This window comes from Globicephala melas, chromosome 1, assembly GCF_963455315.2.
Source record: "Globicephala melas chromosome 1, mGloMel1.2, whole genome shotgun sequence".
NCBI classification, from domain to species: domain Eukaryota; kingdom Metazoa; phylum Chordata; class Mammalia; order Artiodactyla; family Delphinidae; genus Globicephala; species Globicephala melas.
In genome coordinates, this window is record NC_083314.1 from 92,698,222 (window position 1) to 92,722,396 (window position 24,175).

At 36.2% G+C, this 24,175-nt stretch overlaps 1 protein-coding gene across 1 annotated transcript in view; it reads right to left on the reverse strand.

The window, feature by feature from the left end:
• Positions 1 to 24,175, reverse strand: part of STXBP3 (syntaxin binding protein 3) — a 57,124-nt gene that overhangs the window by 32,503 nt on the left and 446 nt on the right. Inside the window, exons 2-7 of the mRNA XM_030868882.2 lie at positions 13,885 to 13,934; positions 13,187 to 13,268; positions 9,845 to 9,921; positions 7,152 to 7,230; positions 5,774 to 5,874; positions 942 to 1,096 (exon numbers count right to left, since the gene is read on the reverse strand). Of these exons, the coding sequence (XP_030724742.1) occupies positions 942 to 1,096; positions 5,774 to 5,874; positions 7,152 to 7,230; positions 9,845 to 9,921; positions 13,187 to 13,268; positions 13,885 to 13,934 (544 nt within the window). The remainder of the gene's footprint in view (positions 1 to 941; positions 1,097 to 5,773; positions 5,875 to 7,151; positions 7,231 to 9,844; positions 9,922 to 13,186; positions 13,269 to 13,884; positions 13,935 to 24,175) is intronic.

Below are 24,175 nucleotides of genomic sequence, written 5' to 3' on the forward strand. Positions count from 1 at the left end.
GAAGATGCCACATGCCGCAGAGCAACTAAGCCTGCGCTCCAGAGCTTGCGAGCCACAACTACTGAGCCCACGTGCCACAACTACTGAAGCCTGCATGCCAAGAGCCGGTGCTCCGCAACAAGAGAAGCCAGCACAATGAGAAGCCCGCGCACCACAACGAGGAGCAGCCCCCGCTCGCCGCAACTAGAGAAAGCCTGTGCGCAGCAATGAAGACCCAATGCAGCCAAAAATAAAATAAAAGCTGTGACAAAGTGAGAGAGAGGCATAGACATATATACACTACCAAACATAAAATAGATAGCTAGTGGGAAGCAGCCGCATAGCACAGGGAGATCAGCTCGGTGCTTTGTGCCCACCTAGAGGGGTGGGATAGGGAGGGTGTGAGGGAGGGAGACGCAAGAGGGAAGAGATATGGAAACATATGTATATGTACAACTGATTCACTTTGTTATAAAGCAGAAACTAACACACCACTGTAATGCAATTAGACTCCAATAAAGATGTAAAAAAACAAAAAACAAAAAAAACCTCCAAAAATCTATTTAAAATGGCTACTGGAATTAAATACCATAGATATTTAGATACTACAACCAGTATCCAGATATTATGACTATTTAAATTTGGTGGAAATACAATAAAACATTAAATGTAAGATGGTATTCCCCATAGGACAACAAAGACATTCTTCTAAGCATTCCTTAAACTCATGAAAAATATACATGTAAACCATACCAAATTTAAGCTCTGAAATTCAGTAATAGAGGATATTAGTTACTCTGAAATTTAAGCCTTAAACTTTAAATCTCCTATATGTACAGCATAATTTTATAAAGAAAATAAATTCTGCAAACCAACACACAAAAGCACAGAGACATTACTTACCTGTACACCAAAGAGCAAATAGATAGCATAACATATAAAGGCACCACTGAGTGTCTTACCTTTTATATCTTACTCCAGGATTTTCATCCAGGGTAGCACATACTGTAACTATCTGCTCAGCCATCGCTTCCATGATGATATCTTTTCCATTTGCATTACTAGGGTCTGGAGTGTAACAGTAATAGAATGCATCTGGTACATCAAGAGTATATACCTAAGTTAGGCCAAAAAAAGTCACACTGTCAATTTAGAAACTTGACTAAAAATATCTATCTAGAAAAACACAGCTATTCCTTGGGATTCTAAAAAAAAATACTTGCACCAACCATGCTGTTTCCTGAAACAACTGTGTCTTTGCCTTAATCAAATCTCATATTCTCTGTCATCTTGATTTCATCCTTTATTTCTTTTCTCACTCTCCTTTCCTGCTTAGTCTACCTCTCTCCTTCAATTCTTGTTTCATATAAAGATTGTACTCTTTGATTTTCTCTACCTGTGCAGCAGATGAAGAAATCTGAGGTAGTCAAATAAAAATAAAAATCTAAAACCTGGCACAAAGAAATAAAACAAAGCCAAAATTGGTCTATATATTTGACATACATTAAAATCTTAACCCATTAGAGAATAACCTAGAAATTTTCCAAAGTTGATATATATTTCAACTCTTTAGCTTATACTCTTAATGTCCTTAAAATAGAGACATACTTCCCCCAAAGACACAGCATTGTGCCAGACATAGTACTGGTCTTACGATATATACAGTGAAACCTCACAGACATTTTTCAACTAACAAAAGCATTTACTTACATGCAAAGAATTGGATTAGAGATTTACTATTATTGTGTTACTTGAAGAATACAAAAGAAAAAGCTCTCTAATTGGAGTTGAGATTTTCCCATTAAATTAATTTTAATCTTGTTTTTTAAACAATGATAGTAATCCCCCTTAGCCTAGGATAATGTATTGAGTGTAAAAGTAGACATGTAATAAACATTATAGGTTAACTAATGAATTATGAAAAAACTTCCCTGCATTTCCTTTCACACAAAGTAATTCGTTTCTCTGAACATAACCCATCACTAACAGCAGCAGCCTGAACACAGACTGAGATTTAGCTGAAGCTACCACTTATGTCTGTGTTGCTGTATTAACAAAGTCTTAGTTGCTGTATTAACTGCCAACAAGCACCCTACAGCTGGACTGTGGCTTTCTCATAGCATTCTACCCCATTGCAGTAGATAGTATCTGTTCAAAAATATTTATTGCCCTCCTTACAGGGCCTCTCCCTATGGGAGTATACTTCCCACTCATTGATATCAGGCTTGCTATGGTCACTGGAATGTGAGTAGAAGTGACATGTGCCACTTCTCTACAGAAGCTTTAAAAGCCATTGTATGGCTCCACCATTTCTCTTTTCCCTCTGCTATGTCCCAGACAGGGGCTACTCCTTCAGCCTAAGTCCCAGAATGAAGAGGATGTAGAGCAAAGCCCCAGTCAAACCAAAATGGACACTAACGTGAAGGAGAAATAAACTTTGTTGTTGTAATGCACTGTGATTTGGGGAGTTGTTACCACAGCTTAAATTAATCTTAGCTATTATCTCATACTCTAATGAACCAAATACAATTTTGGAGCTGGTTTTCATTCTATACTCACATCTTCCTTTTCCTTCCTTCTCCTTCCCCCACTTTCCATCACCACCATGACATGTTCCTTTAGACTATTACTAAATGCTTTCTTCATCTCTATGACCCACAATCAGCTCCTTAAATATAGGAACTCTCCCCCCACAACCTCCATCTACTTTTCTTCCTAAATTATAGCCAGCTTAGCTCTGTTTCTACCTAGATACAATCTAGCACCCTCTCCACTAACTATACCAGACTTTTTGTACTCCCTGAGGTCAACTGTAAACAAACTCCCTTATATTCTTTAATGCTTTCCATCTAATTGCCCTAACGTATATGTGACAGCATTAATTACCTTAAACCCTTTGAAAGGGAAAGAGAGCTTTCTTTAATCCCTTTGACTCATGGATTCAGGAGGAGTCAACTACTCTCCTCTCTATGAAACTTCGAAATATGATGAATGTCCAACTTCTCTTCTTCGGAAGACTATCATTTCTGACTTTACCAATTTCTCCTCAACGATCACCCAACTTCTACTTTTCCTTAAAGACTTTAGGACTTTTCTGTACCAGCCCATTTTCTGCTATCACTCTTGATGGAACCTGGTGCCTCCTACAACCTGGTCCCAACCTACCTACAGACACAGCCTTATCTATCATACCATCACCCATTATAATCCTTATTCCTGCTGCTCCCCTGCACTTTCCTGCTTCTGTATCTTTGCACTCACGCTATTCTCACTTCTTAGAATATTTCCTCCCTCTTCATTACTACCTTACGAAATTCTATTTTTCAAGTGTTTTCTCATTTTCCTAGTAAGAATTAATCTCCTCTTTTGGCAGACTATGAGCTGCCTCCTAAAAAACCATTGTTCCCTTACTTTTCAGTAATCATACCAATTATTTGGGGTAAGCAGCCATACGCTCAGCTAAAAGACTACATTTCCATTTTCCATGCACTTGGGGATTGCCATGTGACTAAATTTTAGCTAATAAGATATAAATGAAAATGTACTTCCTTCTTTCTCTCCTTCATCCTCCTTCCTCAAATGAGAACATAATAATTCTACAGACATCTTGGATCATGAGGGCCATCCCTAAGAGACCAGGCCCCTGACAATTTTGTACAGCCAGCATACCGGACTTATATAGCCCACTTCCTGACTTTTTGTATATTAGCAAGAAATAAATTTCCAACTTGGTTAAACACTGAAAGTTTAAGTTGTCCTGTTATATGCAGTTGAACCTAATCTTAACTGATATTGTTTTGAAGATGCGTAATACTTTGTATCTCTTTCACAGCTCTCGGATGAGGTGGGGCACATATCTTGATCATCTTTCCATAGCATACTCTTTGCATCTAGAAGACAATGTCCACAGCACATGCTCTTGATAAACGCTCACATAGGCCTTTGCTTACAGCTCAAAGCAGTTAGCAGTATTTCATTTATATCTTCACTTGCAAACAAACAAAAGGTCACAATACAAAACTGAGAAAATTACAATTTTCACTGTAATTTCCCCATAACAGTTAAATTTATTAAGTAAACTCCCTTAAGATATTTATCAAGGAAGTAAATTAAAAGAAAAAACTTTTTAGGGGAAAAACATAGCCAACAGATAGGAGCTTAAATAATCATAACATTTTGCAAAGACTGGTAAGTAGAAGAGTCTCATGAGATTTGTCTATACACACAAAGACAAGTTATTTCCATCAGCCATCAAATTAGTCAGATATATACACAAACCTCTCCTCCATATACAGCAATTATTGAAATTTACTGAATTCTGAGGCTAAAACCGTATTTATCTTCTGTGCGGCAAGATGCTCTGGACACATTTGTAATATTTTTCACACCGCTATTTAATCCCACAACATTTTAGGATGCCCATTTTCACTCTACACTGAACTTACATATCATATGAAAAAGAATAAATCTAAAGGTAACCTTTGGAAAACAGTTTAATGTTAAGCAGATATCTTAAAATTTTACAAACTTGATTATGGTCTTTCTTTGTCAAAAACAGCAACAGCTTAGGGACTTCCCTGGTGGTCCAGTTGTAAAGAATCTGCCTTCTGATGCAGGGGACGCAGGTTTGATCTCTGGTCGGGGAACTAAGATCCCACATGCCACGGGGCAACTAAGCCCACACGCCACAACTAGAGAAGAGAAAACCTGCATGCCACAACTAGAGAGAGAAAAACCCACATGCCACAACTAGAGAGAAGCCCGGGCACCGCAAAGAAAGATCACGTGTGCCTCAACGAAGATTCCATGTGCCACAACCAAGACCCGACGCAGCCAAATAAATAAATAATATTAAAACACACACACACACACACAAAAAACCAAAAAACCCAGCAACAGCTTAAAAGAAAAATTCATTATCCAGGACCATTCTATTTCTTAAAATATTGACCTTAGAGTTCCAAACAACAGTAAACTATTTCAATTCTATGAAATGTTGGAATCCAAACACAGAGAACAGAGCTAAACAATGCACTAGCTGTGTGATTACGGCAAGTTACTTAACCTCTTTGATTCCCCCATCTTTAAAATGTAGATAGAATTATCATCTGTTCATAGGGCTATTGTGAAGATTACATGCATACATTTATGTAAAGCATTTAGGAAAGTGACACAGAGAAAGTACTATGTGTTTGCAATTATTAATTGAAGGCTCATTAACTATTCCAAAGGCAAAACAAATCTACAAAAATCCTTCATTTTATAAATTAAATAATAGTTTATATAACATTATGTAAAAAGTTTACTAAAGAACTTTGTTTTAATATCACAAATGGTTACAGAAGCGTAAAGTATTTATCTCTTTGGAGTCATTTAACAAACATTATGCTAAAAATCTTCTGGTTTCATAATCTGATAGGTCTGTAAACCTTGACACACACAGGACTTAGTGGGAGATACGAAATTTAAGTCCACTTTCATTATTAATGTTATATTCCAATTTAGTACTCATGCTCCTCCCTTCATCAGAGGAAATATTTATTTGTGGATTGTTCAAACTTCACCAAATATATAATATATAAAACATCTTTAGGATAAACCTTATTAACAAATAAGTTCATAAAACTGAATTTTAAAATCCATTATAAACTAAACTTAAAAATAAAAGGCATTTGGGTCTTCTGAGCACAAGCTGCCCATTCACCTTGCTTGACCCTTGTAACAAACCTTTCTCTGCTCAAAAAAAAAATTGTTTTAATAAAAAATAAATTAAAAAAATAAAAATAGAAAGTACCTGAGATTCAAGTGGAATGAAGGAAATATTTATTTCTTTACATCTTCTTATTGTCTTGGAGCAAGAAGCCTTAATTTTGTTAAAGAGACTATCAGGGCAAACTGAGAGGGAAAAAAAACAAAATCAAAGCATATAGCTGCATTTAAATTTTCCTTCTTTTGAGTAAATCATTCCAACATCCAAGATATTTATTTTTTATATATAATTACTGACTTTCACAAAGTAATTTTACTATGAGGACAGAGATAATATGTAAATACTGTTTTTTCACTTTATAGAACAGATGCATTCTAGTAATGAGGGCTGTAATAGAAATTCCACTTTCCCCATTCATATCCACCGTAACCTAAGATATATTTCCTTAGAGAGCTGCTAATACAGCAAACTAAAATTGTTAGGAAGGAAAATCAAGTCCAAACTAAGGACTTAATAAACTTTCACAGGACTTTCAGAACTTCTTAGGAATTTATACTACTTTTCTAAATCTACCATTAAGAGCAGCCACACCACACAAATTTTTAATTTTTCCTTGAATTACAGGATATCCTTTAGTGTCAGGAAATTCTAAACCTCTAAACTAGTAAGTTCTGGACTTTAGAACCTTTCTTTTCCCCTCTTTTACCTAACTGCTTATATAGTTTCACTAAAACTAGGTTGGAGTATCAACCACTGGCTTCTGCTGTCTTTTAACATGTTGTTCTTTATCCTCAAAATGCCTTAAATTAAAAGAGGCTTCATACTCATTAAATTTTATCAATTCCATAAACATGAATTTCTGTATAATAAGGTTACTTAAATGACAAATACTTATGATATGGCCTTATAAAAATTGCAAGCTACTACTAGGTATGAGCTAAATAAAAATTTACAGGAAAAATAAAAATTTACAGGAAAAATAAAAATTTACAGGAAAAATAATATAGAAAGCTGCTTTTTATTTGAATGTACAGCATAGAAAAAGAAATGTGATAGGTTTTCTCGCTTAATATTAGCAAACAGATGGCAGTTTCTTCAGTGCATCTCCCAAAGGGTCTTATTTTTTTATTATATAATCAAATCCCCAGTTGAAACTTTTATTTGAAGAAGAATTCTTCCTGTTATTGGCACAGAATTTGAGGGATAGCCCTCTCCATCAACCCCCTCACCCCTGTACACCAGCAAAAATGACTATCTTTTGAAACTAGTTTGGAATGATTTAATTTTCTATCACCTTACCATGAATCAGCATAGAAATAATCTTATATTTTTAGATTCCTTCTAACCTAATTAGAACAAACAATAAATAGAAAGCACTAGTACTAAAATAGCATTACAAGAAATACTTCATAATTAATAGGATTTGAAATAATGAAGCAATAACTTTTACAAAGCTACTTACAGTCAGTGAAGTAGATATACGCTGCTTTGTATTTGTTCTCCGATTTACTTCCGAAATCACGTAAAAAACAGTCTACAGACTTAAAAAAGGTTAGATGTTAATATACATTTTATCAAATACTAATTTAAATATGCTATCTTTTGAAATAACTAAGATTATTTTGATGATAAAGTAAAACCTTAATTGTCAAAAGATTAATTTATAAACTGATTTTTTTAAGATGCTATGTTGTCTAGCCAGTTATAGCTAGAAGCATAGTAAGTAGTAGGGTAAAATGTATGAATAGAGTGCTGTTTTGGTGACGAGGAGCTCTAGGAATGGTCAAGTGACTGAGAAGCTGAAGCAACATAAAAGACAAGACCACTGGAAGATAACAGATCAAGGAATTGAGAAATCAATGAACGTACTGAAAGTATTACCTACAGGGAAAATGAAACCATCCAGACTATGACTGGTGAACTGCTGAACAGACTGACAGTGAGCTAGGAGCTAAAATTGTCAAGGGGGATTAGAAAGAAAAAGCCAAAGGCTGGCAGACTGCGAAGAGGAGGGAGAGCAGGTAATATAGTCTAATAGTATTTGCCTCTATGCTGGTAGTTTTAAAGATACAGTAGCCTGAAAGCAAAAATGAAGAACAAACAATTTAATTCTCTCTCATCCATCTGTTCCTTTTTCTCCTCCTGCAACTCCTAGAACTAGTATATTTCTGTTAGAGCTCATGAATCTATCCTGCAAGTCTCTTATCCTTCCCCTCATGATTTCAATGATTGTTTTTTCGCTTTGAGATACTCCATTTTTATCTTTTAGACTATTAATTCAAATTTCCATAGTGATTATCCTCTTCAATTAACTCTTTAACTGAGAAAATACACTTCTGAGCTTCAGAAAGTTTATGTGCTATACCAGACTCTTCTTAAGTGTACTATTTTTCTGTTCTGGTTATCATTCTTCCCTCCAAGCCCCTATACGTTGCTAGACGTGCCCTTTTTTTCATTCTTACTAAACTGTCTCTCTCTGGCCACCTGACCTACTTAGATGTGTGGTTGCTTCTCTTTGTCAGCTCACTTGAAGCTTAGGTTTAGTTGTGGAGTATCCTAAATAGAGGCAGTACCATAAGAAGAGGAAGGCGAAGAGGAAGGCAAAGAAGTTTCTCCTCCTGAGGGCTGTAAGTATAAAAGCAAAAATCCACCCAACTGACCTTTCCCCTAGGGTTCACAGATCTCTTATACATAAACTCTTCCTGAAATCTGTCATTTTATGACCCTTGCTTGGGAACTCTCTGATGCTGGTCTCCATGTGCTCACCCAGCCCCTGAGGAAGGATATCTCACACCAAGTTTCTCTACAAGTACCCAAGGAGACCAAGGCCTCACATACACCCAGAGGCCTATAGAACCCAAGAGCTAATTGATTCAGGACAGGAAGAGAAACTGGAGTTTGTTGTGGTAGATAAAGGAGTCACATTCAGGTATCATTTTCTTTAAATCCTTTGATACTTTATTGAATATATAATTTTGTATCCTGCTTTTGTCACTCACATTAAAAATGAACATTTATACAGATCATTAAAATTTTCTAGAAACCTCATTTTCAATGGCCACATGGTATTTCATACCAGTATTTGTTAATGCTAAGAATTTATCTGGATATCTTTATTGCTTTTGAAATTTAGTTTGACAATTTATTTGATTTTTTTTTTTACAATAAACTCCAAGATTCAGAACGTTTCAAGGTTCTTGATACAGCGAATTATTTTCCAAAAAGGCTATATTAATCTATACTCCCACTAGCAGTATATAGTAGTTTCTACTCCATTAACCATTGATAATGGGTATTGACAGCTAGAATAGGATACATAGATAAATAAATAAATGTCTACATATACACACTTTTTTTTAATCCCTCTGCCTATTTAGTAGGTGAAAATGGTGCTTCTTTCATTTTTTCCGATTATGAATTTTATCTTATAAAATTATATTATGGATAAGATATAAAACGTCATTAAAATCCACCAGCAGCCAATATGTAGAGACCATATAGTAAATGTCTGGGTTTTTCCCTACTGTCTGCTCTGCTAGAGTTAGAACAAATAAAATTGGAATTGCCAAATTAACATTCTTATTCTAAGAATAAGCCAAAGGATGTGTTGGAAAATGCATTCTCAGATACTATACAGAATAAAGGAATTTGATACTTTATATGGCTCTACAGTTTTGGCTTTAAGTATGAATTAAATCATGGTTAGATTATAAAGAAATACCTTTCCCATAAAAAATATATATATACATACATATACGCATATATACATACATATATGTGTGTACACCCATACATATATGTATACTATAGGGAAGTCACTAAGATAAATGAAAGATTAATCCAAGACCATTTCTTTTACATACATTTCCATCCTCCTAAAAATTATGGTTGAATAGAAACTGCATGGGTACAAATTATTGAAGAAACTGTATCATTTTATATAATTAAATTCTGCTTTAATAGACGGGGAGAAAGGAATTCTTTCACTTAAATATTCTCATTGAGAAGAATGCAAATGAAACAATCTTCTAACACAGGGAGACTCTCCTAAGCATCTAATAAAGGACATTTTATTACTTTGAATTTTCTAAGAGAAAATCATGTCAATGGTGAAAATTTTGAAGAACATACTTTTTAAAGATTCAAAACACTCACCTTTGAAGTTGGAGAGATAAAATAAAGAGCTTTCATTTGTCTGACAGGTTCTCGATTCTTATAAATATTCTCCACAACTAACCAAAAAAAAAAGTCATTTTATATAACCAAATATTTATAAACTTGAAACAATTTTTAAATGAAATTCACTGTACTTCTTTATTTATAATAATATAGAAACACAATTGTATATCCTGGGCTTAACATTTTCTTTGTCTTCACTTGAAAAATTAAAAAGTCCTGAAAATGTGTCTTCCCTAAACTCTGGGCTAAGTGCTCATCATGAGAAAAAAAGATAAAGCAGCTATTTGATAGCTAGGTCTACCAGCATAAGCAATCAACATGCCATGAAGAAACCAAGAAAATGCATTTAAAATTAAAATATGTATTTCTTTGGGCTTCCCTGGTGGCGCAGTGGTTGAGAGTCCGCCTGCCGATGCAGGGGACACGAGTTTGTGCCCCGGTCCGGGAAGATCCCACATGCCGTGGAGCGGCTGGGCCCGTGAGCCATGGCCGCTGGGCCTGCGTGTCTGGAGCCTGGAGCCTGTGCTCCGCAACGGGAGAGGCCACATAGTGAGAGGCCCGTGTATCGAAAAAAAAAAAATGTATTTCTTTAAAAAAATATTCTACTATAGTAATAGAAAATATAATATCAGAAATCAGGCTAAGCATGAATTATCTGTTAAACCTCATAATAATCCTTTATGTATTTTACAAATGAGGTAACCGAGGCTTAAAAAAGTTAAGAAACTTATCCAAGTTACACAGTAAGAAAGAAGAGACAGGATTCCAACCCACATCTGTCCAACTCTAGAGTCTAAGTTTTTAACTGCTATAACATTCTTTAAATAAATTGCCAATTAACTCTTTTTCTTTTAAAACCACACATTAATATAAATCATTTTTCAACAATGAAGTATCACCATAATTTAATCAATTATATTTTTATTATTGAAATTAAGAACTTTATAAATAACTAATATAAAACAAAGTGAATTTAAAACTAGTAAGCCCTAAATTGTCAAATTAACTATGAAGGCTATATTAAAACAATACTAACTTAAAGTATCATTGTACAAATCAAGAGAACCATCTTTCAAGATTCACGCTGGCAAAGGGCCTAGAAAGAATTTAAAACATTAATCTGACATGCAAGGAAGGCTACTGTTGGACTTCTCTTTTAAATACGATGATTCATTTTCTCATCCCTAAATTTATGCTAGTATAGTATAGGTTTATCATAGCTTCTTTTAAAGAGGATATCAAATAAGATTTCCGAGGAAATAGTTAATTTTATTTTTATCTCCACTCCCAACAATTGTAATTTCACCTTTAAAAGATTATGGTTAAATCTGTGTTAATTTACTTTTATTGCTTAGTGCCCCAAATAAAGTGTCTTACAGTCATCTTATGCTGTACATACTATGTATTATGTTTGGAGAGTAACGTACATGTTAAAATGTTGTAATATGATTTAGAACACAGACTTTGAAAAGATTCTGAAATGTCTGGTTATCAATAGCAGAAAGTGCCACTTCTTCAATTCACTGAAAAGTGGATATCTATTAAATGATAAAAAAGGAAAGGTTTTTATGATTATTCCTATAATAGTGACAAAGGAATAATCTAATTCCAAGTCTATTTTTTTTTAAAGGTTTTTACTTGACTTTAGTGGAGACACTGAGGTAGCATCCCACGTGTATTTTTTTCTCATGTTTTTTAAAAGTTCCAAGACACACTGAATATTTTCACAAATGACCTGAACGCACACAGAAAGTCTGATCACTGAACGGCCAATGCAGGTGAGCTGATGTGGAACTCAAAAGAAATGTGCCATGTTCAAGTTAGTAGATATGATTATGATTAAATCAGAGCAAACCTAGGTGACTGGAGGATATTGAGAACAATCCACAGCAATACGCTCCATGATATACAGTCCTATATAATACTTCCCAAAAAAGGCTTCTGTGGTCAAATAAGTTTAGAAAACTGAATACTATACCTATTCACAGGGGATCCACATTATCTGCTAGCATATAAAAAACTCCAAAAAAGTCCTAAAGAAAACTGGTTAGCTTTGTTAATGCAGTTTCCCAAACTAACGTGGCCACAGAGTCCTTTCCTTGAACAATATCAATCAACACTGAACACACAGTAAGAAACAATGGTCTATAAAAATTCAATAAAACCTCCTTACAGTGCAAAATGGTTCTGTAGCTTCATAGTGCTGTACACATATTATCAAATGGTTCTCTAACTGCACATCAGAGAGACTCTGGGAATGTAACAAAACTTAAGTAGCTTAATCAATATTACACTTATCTAGTTAGTAGAAAAATCAAGGCTTTAATCTTCTAATTTCTAGTTCAGAGCTTAATTTTCTACTGAAGGTCATAAAGACCACAAACTGAATATGTAATCAACAATAAAAGATTATTTTATTAATAAATATCAAAAAGTAAACATTGCTAAATTTTTTAGGTAATCCTCTCATTCTACACAATGCTCACACTTTCTTGAATACTGGGTGTACTTTTGAACCTCACAAGTTAGGAGTGACAGAGGATACAGATATTATACTAGAATCCAAAATATAAAAGAAATATATTTGACTTTGAGTCCCAGTTTTCACTTTACAAATCGGGGTATTAATATCTGTCTTTAAAGGGCTGTTATGAAGGCAAATTTAAATAGATGAGTTAAAGGATGATGAGTTATATAGATGATGATATGATTAGGAATGGTACAAGATATTGGTATTCTCTTCAAAATGTAAGAGAAATTAAAAACTCATTAACACAATCCTGCCCAGTGGAAGACAGCAACTGTGGTAGTGTGATTTTTTCCCCATAATCCCACACGAAAGCTGATTTAAATTTACAATTAATAGTCTCATTTCTAGGTAATAAAGAGAAACGTATACACTTGTAAATATGTACAAAAGTTGATTTTATGACATAAATCTTACTATTCATTTAAAAACAATACATGAAAACCACAAACATTCATCAAAATACTAAGGTAAACCTAGTGCATCAGCATACAAAACTGTAACAAATACATAAGAATAAAAAATTTGAAGAACAAACTCAATAAGGCAACTTAGTCTTGGTTAGGGGTGCTTAATTATATGTCTCAGCTGAGGGAAAAAACTCTGACTTACAGAGGTTATTCTGAAGATTCACAAAGAAAATAATGTCCAGTGTAATTATTATGGCTAGAATTACTAAAAAAATAAAACATAACCCCCTGAGAAACACAATTACTAAAATTTATTAATACTTCAAACTCTCCCAATCATAATAAGAAAAGTTTTTCATAATGAGTATTTGTAACACTTACCAGTTATACCCTCTGCTAGAAGATCTGTCATTTTGCAACACGATGCCAAAAGCTTAGTGGTAAATTCATCTAGAAGCATTATCTTAAAATGAATATAAATTAAGAAATACTATCAGCATTTGACTGCCAAGAATTCACAAAAGACAGAATTTAATGCATTAAACCTACTCAAACTTATAAACTTTTTATAATATAAAATTAAAATATTAGGACAGTGGGCAAAATTATCTCAATTCATTTAACTTGCATGACCTAGAAATTTATTTCCTCAATGTACGGACACATGATATTATACATAAGTAAGCAAATAGAAATATTTTCATTTTGAAGCAGAGAACTTGCTCATTTTAAATGTATGTTAACATCAAATTTTCTTAAAATTATAAAATGCCACTTGTAGAATTATAATTGTTCTAGGCACCATTTTAAGCATTTTACATGGATTAATTCATTTAATATTTACAACTACCCTATGAGGTACTTCCATCCCCATTTTATCGATAAGGAAACAGGCACAGAGATGTCAAGTAATTTGTTCAAGAAGCCACAGCTAATAGGAGGTAAAGCTAGGATGTGAACACAAGCAGTATGGTTCTAGACTCTATACTTTTATAGAAGTATAATAAGTAAAATATATAGAAGTCTTCAATAAAGGCTTCTAGCTTCATGCAAATTCTATGTGAGTATGCAAATTCTACCTTCCATTCGCCTTCTTTCTTGCAGTCATCAAACACTGTTGCTTTTATCTCTGCAAAGAAAAAGGGAACTATTTAGGAATTTTAATCAACAGTCAGAATAACTACTCAAAAGGTCCAAGATGGCTGGGGAAATATCAACTGGAATTGCTCAGCTACATAAAAAGCACATTCACATGTTAAACTCGAAGTAAAAATCCAGTTCTCTTTAATACATAACCTATATGGTACATTTAAACTGTAATATATTTTTAATCTTTGAGAATAAGAATATTATTAAAAAGGCTAGGGACTTCCCTGGTGGCGCAGTGGTTAAGAATCCACCTGCCAATGGCAGGGGACATGGGTTTGAGCCCTGGTCTGGGAAGATCCCACATGCTGTCGAGCAAAAAGCCCGTGCGCCACAACTACTGAGCCTGCGCTCTAGAGCCCATGAGCCACAACTACTGAAGCCAGTACACCTAAAGCTCGCGCTCCTTAACAAGAGAAGCCACCACAATGAGAAGCCTGTGCACCACAATGAAGAGTAGCCCCCACTCAACGCAACTAGAGAAAAGCCTGCGCGCAGCAGCAAAGACCCAACGCAGCCAAAAATAAATAAATAAATAAAAATTTTAAAAAGGCTAACATATTTAATTATATAAACATATCTGGAAAATATTTCTGAAAGTATTAGCTCACTTGGTTTTTCCTATTTACTTAAATCCTAAGTAAACAAGATGAAAACAAGAAACTGGGACTTCCCTGGTGGTCCAGTGGTTAAGACTGCACTTCCACTGTTATGGGGCAAGGTTCGATCCCTGGCTGGGGAACTAAGATCCCACATGCCACCATGGCCTGGACAAAACAAAACAAAAAACCCACAGGAATAGCCCTAACTGGCCCATTGCTAAATTACATCTGACAATCAAAACTAGATAAGTTTCTTCCTGATTTACTACAATTTTCAAAAATGTGTCACAGCATTAGGATACAAATATTCAGAATTTATTTATAATCAGTAAATATTTATTAATGCGTTCCTTGCAATGATTTTCAAAATTAATGTAAACATATATTTTAAATTACTAAATAAAATACACAGAGGCAATTCACACAAATACCTGTTATTCTACTTTGTAAGATAAAAATTTCCCACATTTAACGTTTTATTAATTCTCAGTTAATTTTGAAAACTGTAGTAACACATAAAATAAAATTAAATGTAAATTACAGTAACTCTTGTTTATCATTAATTCTTTTTTTTTAATTTATTTATTTTGTTTACTTTTATTTTTGGCTGTGTTGGGTCTTTGTTGCTGCACACGGGCTTTCTCTAGTTGCGGCGAGCTGGGGCTACTCTTCGTTGCAGTGCGCGGGCTTCTCATTGCGTTGGCTTCTTGTTGTGGAGCACGGGCTCAGTAGTTGTGGTGCATGGGCTTAGTTGCTCTGCGGTCTGTGGGATCTTCCTGGACCAGGGCTTGAACCTGTGTCCCCTGCACTGGCGGGTGGATTCTTAACAACTGCACCACCAGGGAAGCCCCATTAATTCTTGATAATGAGATACTTATATAATTCATTTAAACTTTTCTATTTCTTAATTTATATTTAAGTTAATGCTTTTGGAAATTTACCAACAAGTTTTTGGCACCATGTTAAAAAATGACATGTCCAAGCAGAGGGTATATTTAATAAGGGTTACTGACACTCATCATACGAATTGTGATCTGAAAGGTTTTATTGTGATTGAGAAGGTGTGGAAGTGTTAAGATATTAAGAGGCTTATACATGTTTCTGGGAAGATTATGATGTTATATAGATTTATGGGAAAAGCCTGAAGTATTTAACCATAATTTAAGCCTAAAGTAGTGGATTCTGGTACTCTACAGGCAAAGAGGAAGGATTTCCTCAAGTAGCACTGAGGCACTGAAACATTATGGTACTTCCCTTTCTAAGCTTGTTTTATTCCTGTATACCTAAAACAAGCTGAAAATCAAAGACATTTTGCTGATTTTTGCCGAATTTATGTCTTTCTCTTAGAAATGAATGCTCATGGAATTTATGATGGAGCAGACTGAACAGCTCCCTAGCCGAACTCATTCCAGTTTTTACCACCTTAGAAACTGCACTGTCACATATGGCAGAAACTAGTCACATGTGGCTACTGAGCACTTGAAATGTGGTTAGCCTGAACTGGGATGTCCTGCAAGTATAAAATACACACCAGATTTCAAAGACTTGGTACAAAAAGAAATTTAAAATATCATTTTGTATGTTATTTACATGTTTCAATGATAACATTTTGGATAGATCAATTTAAACAAAATATATTTTAAAAATTAATTTCATGTTTTTTACCTTTTTTTTTTTGATTTGGCTATCAGAAAACTTTAAGTAACATATGTGGCTTGCCGTTATTTCTAACTAGAATCTGAGGATACCTTAGAATCTGAGGATACCAAGCCAGTCAGTGTTAGCATCTCAAAAATGATAAAGAGATAACTAGTTTTGTGGACAGAGATTAGGGGCATCCATGAAAAGTGATGTGGTTACAGGTAAAATGTGTTTGGAGGAGTCAAAGGAAATCACATCAACTAATATGACAGAACTAAAAAGGTATTTCCTCTAATTATTAATGAGAATTATTTAACCTTATAATCCATTTCTCTTGCACCCTAAATATGGATACATCCCAAGAGTCAATTCTCTCACTTTTGCTCTGCTTGTTCTATACTCTTCCTCAGAGACCATACTCATCATCAAAGTATCCTCTAACAGATCTGTCTTTTAATTTTCCTCCCAACTTTATTGAGATATAATTAACATATAACATTTTGTAACTTTAAGGTATACAATGTGTTGATCTGATACACATATACTGCAATATAATTACCTCTGTAGTGTTAGTTTACACCTCCATCACCTCACATAATTACCATTTCTTTTTTGAGGTGAGAACGTTTAAGATCTACTCTCTTAGCAAATTGCAATTATACAGTACAGTACTGTTATCTATAATCACAATGCTGTGCATTAGATCCCCAGAACTTACTCATCTTCTAACTGGATGTTTGTTCTCTTTGACTAACTTCTCCTTATTTCCCTCAACCCCCAGGAATCCTTCAATTTTCCACAAATCCTCATCTCTCCTTGGACTTCTTTCCATTACACAATACAGGTTTAAGCACCTATGTGCCTCAAATTAAGATTAAATGCCCTAAAAACTGCTCTAGACTTCTCCATTTCTATGAGTTTTATTGTCATTTTCTTTTTTCTTTTTTCTTTTTTTTTTGCGGTACGCCGGCCTCTCACTGTTGTGGCTTCTCCCGTTGCGGAGCACAGGCTCCGGACGCGCAGGCTCAGCAGCCATGGCTCACTGGCCCAGACGCTCCGCGGCACGTGGGATCTTCCTGGACCGGGGCACGAACCCGTGTCCCCTGCATCGGCAGGCGGACTCTCAACCACTGCGCCACCAGGGAAGCCCTATTGTCATTTTCTTAGTCATAGTCATCAGCTATTTCCTCTTTCCTCCATTTTCTAATCATTAGGCTGTACTGATTGTTCTTTCTGGTGACTGCCGCTGTCACCAGCATTGCCTTGATTCTCATCATCTCTCACTGAACTACTGCAATAATCTCCTGTTTGGATTTCCTGCTTTCTACCTCCAACCCCTTTACCTTTTCCAATCCATTTTTCACACTGTTGTCAGAGTCATCTTCCTGAAGCACAGCCCTGTTATATCAATACCCACCTCAAAATTCTCTCAAATGCTCACTGTTACCTACCTAGAATAAAATCTAGACTCTTACTATTCAACATCCTCCATCAACTGGCCTCCACCTAATCTCTAAATTAATCTTCCACCAGTCCAGATGGTCCCCAATTAATGACCTATTAATACCAATTACTCTATGTTTGCTCCTTCTGTTTCTCCTATATATAAAAGGAAATGTATTTAAAACTGTAACACCAAAGAGGATGTGAAAACACTTAAAGGAAAAATAAAAGAACTAACAAAGTAGTGTATAGCATCAGCAATGCCAAGGTATACTTGTACAACTATCTTCAATCACAGAGAAACTAATAAACCTGATAAATATGCAAGAAAAACTGATTTGTCTGGAAAACAGGAAATGAACAGGTAAGAATCTTTATAGGTAATCCCAGGGGCCTGGGGCAGAGGTAAAAGTAATACTCATTACTAGTTGAATAAAAACAGATTGACCTGCGCTTCCCTGGTAGCACAGTGGTTAAGAATCCACTTGCCAATGCAGGGGACACATGTTTGAACCCTGGTCCGGGAAGATCCCACATGCCACAGAGCAACTAAGCCAGTGCACCACAACTACTGAGCCTGCACTCTAGACCCCACGCGAGCCACAACTACTGAAGCCCGCACGCCTAGAGCCCATGCTCTGCAACAAGAGAAGACACCGCAATAAGAAGCCTGAGCACTGCAAAAAAGAGTAGCCTCCGCTCACCACAACTAGAGAAAGCCTGCGCACAGCAACAAACACCCAACTCAGCCAAAAATAAAAATAAATAAATTAAAAACAAAAAACAGATTGACCCGTTCATGGGAAAGACCACTTAGAGCTTTCAAGGTTTATTATTTAAAAATTTTATGAAACGGGACTTCCCTGGTGGTCCAGTGGTTAAAACTTTGCCTTCCAATGCAGGGGGTGTGGGTTCGATCCCTGGGTGGGGAGCTAAGATCCCACATGCCTCGTGCCAAAAAACCAAAAAACATAAAACAGAAGCAATATTGTAACAAATTCAATAAAGACTTTAAAAAAATGGTCCACATCAAAAAAATCTTAAAAAAAATTTATGAAATATGAACAATATGAAAACTGGACTAGTATAAGACCACCTAAATATATACAAAGGCAAATATTAAAGCAATTATTTCTAGGTAGAAATTTAGTAAATTCTATATTTATTCTTCAAACAAATACTTTATAATTAAAAGTCTGAAGGGGGACTTCCCTTGTGGTCCAGTGGTTAAGAATCCATGCTCCCAATGCAGCGGGCCTGGGTTCCATCCCTGGTCAGGGAACTAGACCCCACATGCTGCAACTAAAAAGATCCTGCATGTGGCAACAGAGACCCCGAGTACCGCAACCAAGACCCGGCACAGCCAAATAAATAAATATTTTTTAAAAACCCAACAAGCAGTCTAAAGTGTTCCTTTCTTAAACATAAGGGTGGAAAGGTAAAAAGCCACTGCTATAAAATTGCTTGATGGCAATGTAAGTCAGAACAGTAGTTACTCTGGGGTAAAGGGTGGAATTTGGCGTTGGAAGAGTTATGGGGTGCTTAGAAACATTCCATACCTCAATCTAGGTGGTAGTTACATGAATAAAAATTTATCCATCTAGGACTTCCCTGGTGGCACAATGGTTAAGAATCTGCCTGCCAATGCAGGGGATACGGGTTCGAGCCCTGGTCCAGGAAGATCCCACATGCCGTGGAGCAACTAAGCCCATGTGCCACAATGACTGAGCCTGTGCTCTAGAGCCCGTGAGCCACAACTACTGAAGCCTGTGCACCTAGAGCCTGTGCTCCACAAGAGAAGCCACCACAATGAGAAGCCCGCGCACCACAACAAAGAGTAGCCCCTACTCGCCACAACTAGAGAAACCCCATGCGCAGCAACGAAGATCCAATGCAGCCAAAACTAAATAAGGACTAATAACTAACTAATAAGGACCTACTGTAGAGCACAGGGAACTCTACTCAATATTCTGTAATGACCTATATGGGAAAAGAATCTAAAAACAAAAGAGTGTATATACATATATGTACAACTGATTCACTTTGCTGTACGCCTGAAACTAACACAGTATTGTAAATCAACTATACCCCAATAAAAAAAATTTTTTTTTAATGTATCCATCTGCACATTTAGCATTAGTGCACTTTACACTAGCATTATACTTAATGAAAACTTTAGGAACAAGAAAATGACTTCCTTTCAGCACTGTTCTAGTAAGTCCCCAAAATGCTGATGACTGCTGTTTGAGAAGGAGGAAAAAAAACCTTTCAGCTTTAGTAGCTCACCACTGCTACAGCATGTCTGAACAATTTAGCTCCAACCTACCTTTTAGTCTTCATCCCCCTATTTCTTGCAACAAATACTCTGTACTCAGACAAAAGGAATTATTCCCTCTTCCATAAACAATCACATACTTTCACATCTTTGGGTCTTGGCTCAGATTTCCCTGTCTGGCAAAATCCTACCACCTTTCACTGTTACCTCCTATTTGGAGTCTCCCCTGATCCACTCGCAGAGAGGAAATAATTCCTTTTTCTTCTCTTCTCCCATGAAACTTCTTCATGCTGCTAATATAGCACTTAGTACCTATGTACCTGTCTCCTCCCACTGAATTGTAAACTCCAGGAGGTCAAGGAGTATGCACCTAGAATAGTGGGCGGCACAGGGTAGTCAATAAATACTGATTTAAAAGAATACATGACTCTGCAAATATCCAAAAAGTAAAAGAAGAGAATTTTTCTCAACAAGATAAACTTAAAGAAGTGACCAGAATGAAAAAAGACATAAAACAAAGATAATTGATCAAAACAAAAAACAAAAAAATACATTTTATACCTGCCTATATTGGCATAAATAAGTTCTCAAGGAATTTATAAGAAACCTGAGTGGTTGTCTCTGGCAAAGGAGTCTGGGGTCTGGGTAGGGATGAAGATTAATTTTATTTTACAGTCTTTTCTGTTATCAAACTTTTTTGCCACATCAAGGTATTTAAGAATGATTAGGGCTTCCCTGGTGGCGCAGTGGTTGAGAGTCCGCCTGCCGATGCAGGGGCCACGGGTTCGTGCCCCGGTCAGGGACGATACCACATGCTGTGGAGCGGCTAGGCCCATGAGCCATGGCTGCTGAGCCTGCGTGTGCTCCGCAACGGGAGAGGCCACAACAGTGAGAGGCCCGTGTACCCAAAAAAAAAAAAAAAAAAAAGAATGATTAAAATTGTTAATTACAAAGATTTCAAAGGAGGAGGAAAAAGTTATGTTAATGTTAACTGTTTAAAAAAAGGAAGTCACAAAATGACAAATAATAAAAAAATATATCTGAAGCTATATAAGAACTAGAAGAAAAATGTGAAAAAAAACCCCAAAAAGCTTATGATTTAATGTGCAAAGAATTGGCTCAGATAAATACATTCTGATTACTTTTATTTGTAATTTTACTAGGTTCATTTTCTCTAACATTTCCTCTAAAATATACAAGGTGAATTACAGACATTAGACTATTGTTTATAGACAAGAAAGAAAATAGGCTATACTGAATAAGGAAAAAAATGTCGTAGGTGGCTTCAACTTGCTTTATGGTCGATTTAATTACTATTGTTTTGCTGTGTGTTTTTCAAATAAAGTTCATCAAATTTTTATTTAAAATCTTTTATCAGTGATATTTTTATTACCATTCCCCCCCCGTAGCAAAAAGTGGCAAATGAGCAATACCAAGCACTAGAAACTTTTACTGATTTTAAGTATGGGAATTAGTTTTGTAAATAAATGTAGCCCTTTGCATTCAAATATTAAATTTTTAAAAGAGGTTTTAATGTGGTCCCTAAAGGCTGATTCCTTCTCATGTTTTAGGCCTCAGCTCAAATGTCACCTACTCAGAGAAACTTTTCCTGATCCACCTACCTACAACAGTCCCTTTCTATATATAGATATCACAGACTGAAATAATCATGTTTATTCTTTGTTTATATACTTATTTTCTATTATTCCACACTTGAATGCAAGATTCAAGAAGGCTGGGAACTTGCCTGCCTTCTATTGCTGTATTCCCCTAGGAATTCAATAATATTTATTGAATAATGGAAAATTACAAAACTGATCTACTGTTTTCTTTTCCCCACTTTTTACTTTTCACAAGCATTATTATCCATTGCATTCTGCCAGGGCCTGTTTGGAATTTAAAGCTCTAGAAGAGGGCTTCCCTGGTAGCGCAGTGGTTGAGAGTCCGCCTGCCGATGCAGGGTACACGGGTTCATGCCCCGGTCTGGGAAGATCCCACATGCCGCGGAGCGGCTGGGCCCGTGAGCCATGGCTGCTGAGCCCACGCACCACAACTACTGAAGCCCGTGCGCCTAGAGCCCGTGTTCCGCAACAAGAGAAGCCACTCCAACAAGAAGCCCTCGCACGGCAACCAAGAGTAGCCCCCGCTCACTGCAACTAGAGAAAGCCCACACACAGCAATGAAGACCCAACGCAGCCAAAAATAAAATAAATTAAAAAAAAAAAACCACGAATCTATTTTCTACTAATCTCTATAGATTTGCCTATTCTGGACATTTAATATGAATGGAGTCATACAATATGTGGTTCTTTACAACTGGCTTCTTTTCATTTGGCATGTTTCCAAGGATCATCAATACTATAGCATAGGCTTCCGTGGTAGCGCAGTGGTTGAGAGTCCGCCTGCCGATGCAGGGGACACGGGTTCATGCCCCGGTCTGGGAAGATCCCACATGCCGCGGAGCGGCTGGGCCCGTGAGTCATGGCTGCTGAGCCTGCGCGTCCGGAGCCTGTGCTCTGCAACGGGAGAGGCCACAACAGTGAGAGGCCCGCGTACCGTAAAAAAAAAAAAAAAAAAAAAAATACTGTAGCATGTTTCAGTACTTCCTTCTTTTTTATTGCCCAATAATATCCCATTGTATGAACATAACCACATGTTATTTATCCATTCACCAGTCCATGGACATTTGGGTTGTTTTTGACTTTTTGTCTATTAAGAATTATGCAGCTATGATAATAGGTGTATCAGCTTTAACATCTGTTAAAGAGATAATAATTCTTATTGTTTTGATATTTGTAAAGAATAGTGCCTGGCACAGAGTTATGTTCAAAAAATATTAATTCCTTTCTCCCTACTTTACAGGTAAATTGAAGGTTAAGTTATTTATCTTTCTAACCTGACCTAACTATACTACCTTCAACCTAGCAAAACCTTTTCCCAAATATATGATTCTCCCTGAGGAGATTCCTCCATCATTTCTTTCAGACTTTCTCACCTTTTGCTAACAGAACTCAGAGGCTCCCACTTCTCTTTCTCTCTCTACTTTAATTAAACTAAGTGCTGAATGAATATCATCTTATCTTTTAGTTATGTTCCTATTTCCACAAAAATTCGAAGAACTATTTTTTTTAATCTGTATAACACTTCCTTCCATTCAGTGTCCCCTCTTCTTTATCTTACGCTCCATGTAGGTATCCTGGTGCTACCTCAAGTTAACAGCACAAGACGGAAATTTTGTTACCTGTAAACGCTCCCTCTTGCCTAGTTTCCATGCTATCAATACCGAGGTTACGATCATTAACCTTTTTTTTCTGATAAATGCTGATGTTAAGGACCATCTTGGAAATTATACAACACAATTCATTATCCATTTTCAAATAAATGTGTTTAAATGCCACTGTGATTTTAAAATATTACCAAACCTTAAAAGGGACCCATGTAAATTCTGAAAAACAAAATGCTAACCTTATAATTATCCAATTAAAAAAATTTTCATAACTTTTTCCCCCTTCTATTTATACCCTTGTTTTTAGTATGTTAAGCAGTATGCCAGTTACCGATTTGGAGTTTTAATTTTACACAGGAACTCTGTGAATCCCATAATTTTGTTAACTCAGTCACTATTTCTGTTCCTTGCTCAACAAGCTGGAGCCAGAAATACTAATTAGATGTTACCCCTTTCTACTACTAGACCATAATTACTTTGAGCCCAGCAATGCCAAACAATGATGGTTCTTCCTGTTTGGTTCTTGGCAGTTTCATTCCTTCTCTAAGCTGGCAGACCTAGGTGTGGAGTGATATTTATGAAAGTCGTAGATGATACAGCACAATGGCAGAATATCAGTAACCAGTAAGTATTGTAATACAGTCCTAGCAGAAGGGAGTGGCTCCGAGAGTGGAAAGGAAGAGGTGAAGGTGCAGATTGGCCCCGAGATTTAATCATGCCGATGGTCCCTTCTCAAGAACGCTTTAGAAAGTGGGTTTTTCTAGAAGGGAAGAAGGGTTTGTTTAACAGTGAGGTTTTCTTTTTGTGTTTTTAAAGGACAAGCATTGTAAAGTACGGTTAGTAAAACTCTCGCTGATACTAAGACGAATAAACAGAGTAAGCAGTCTTGGAAAACTCAAGCGTGGGGAGAAGGGGAGGGGTGGGATAGAGAAACAGCGCTCAGACTGTCTCGGGTGGAGAGACATCGCCGACTGGTGGGGCCCCGGAGGCAGCGCAAGCGAGGAACCGCGCAGGGGCCGCGGGCGGAAAAGCCGGGC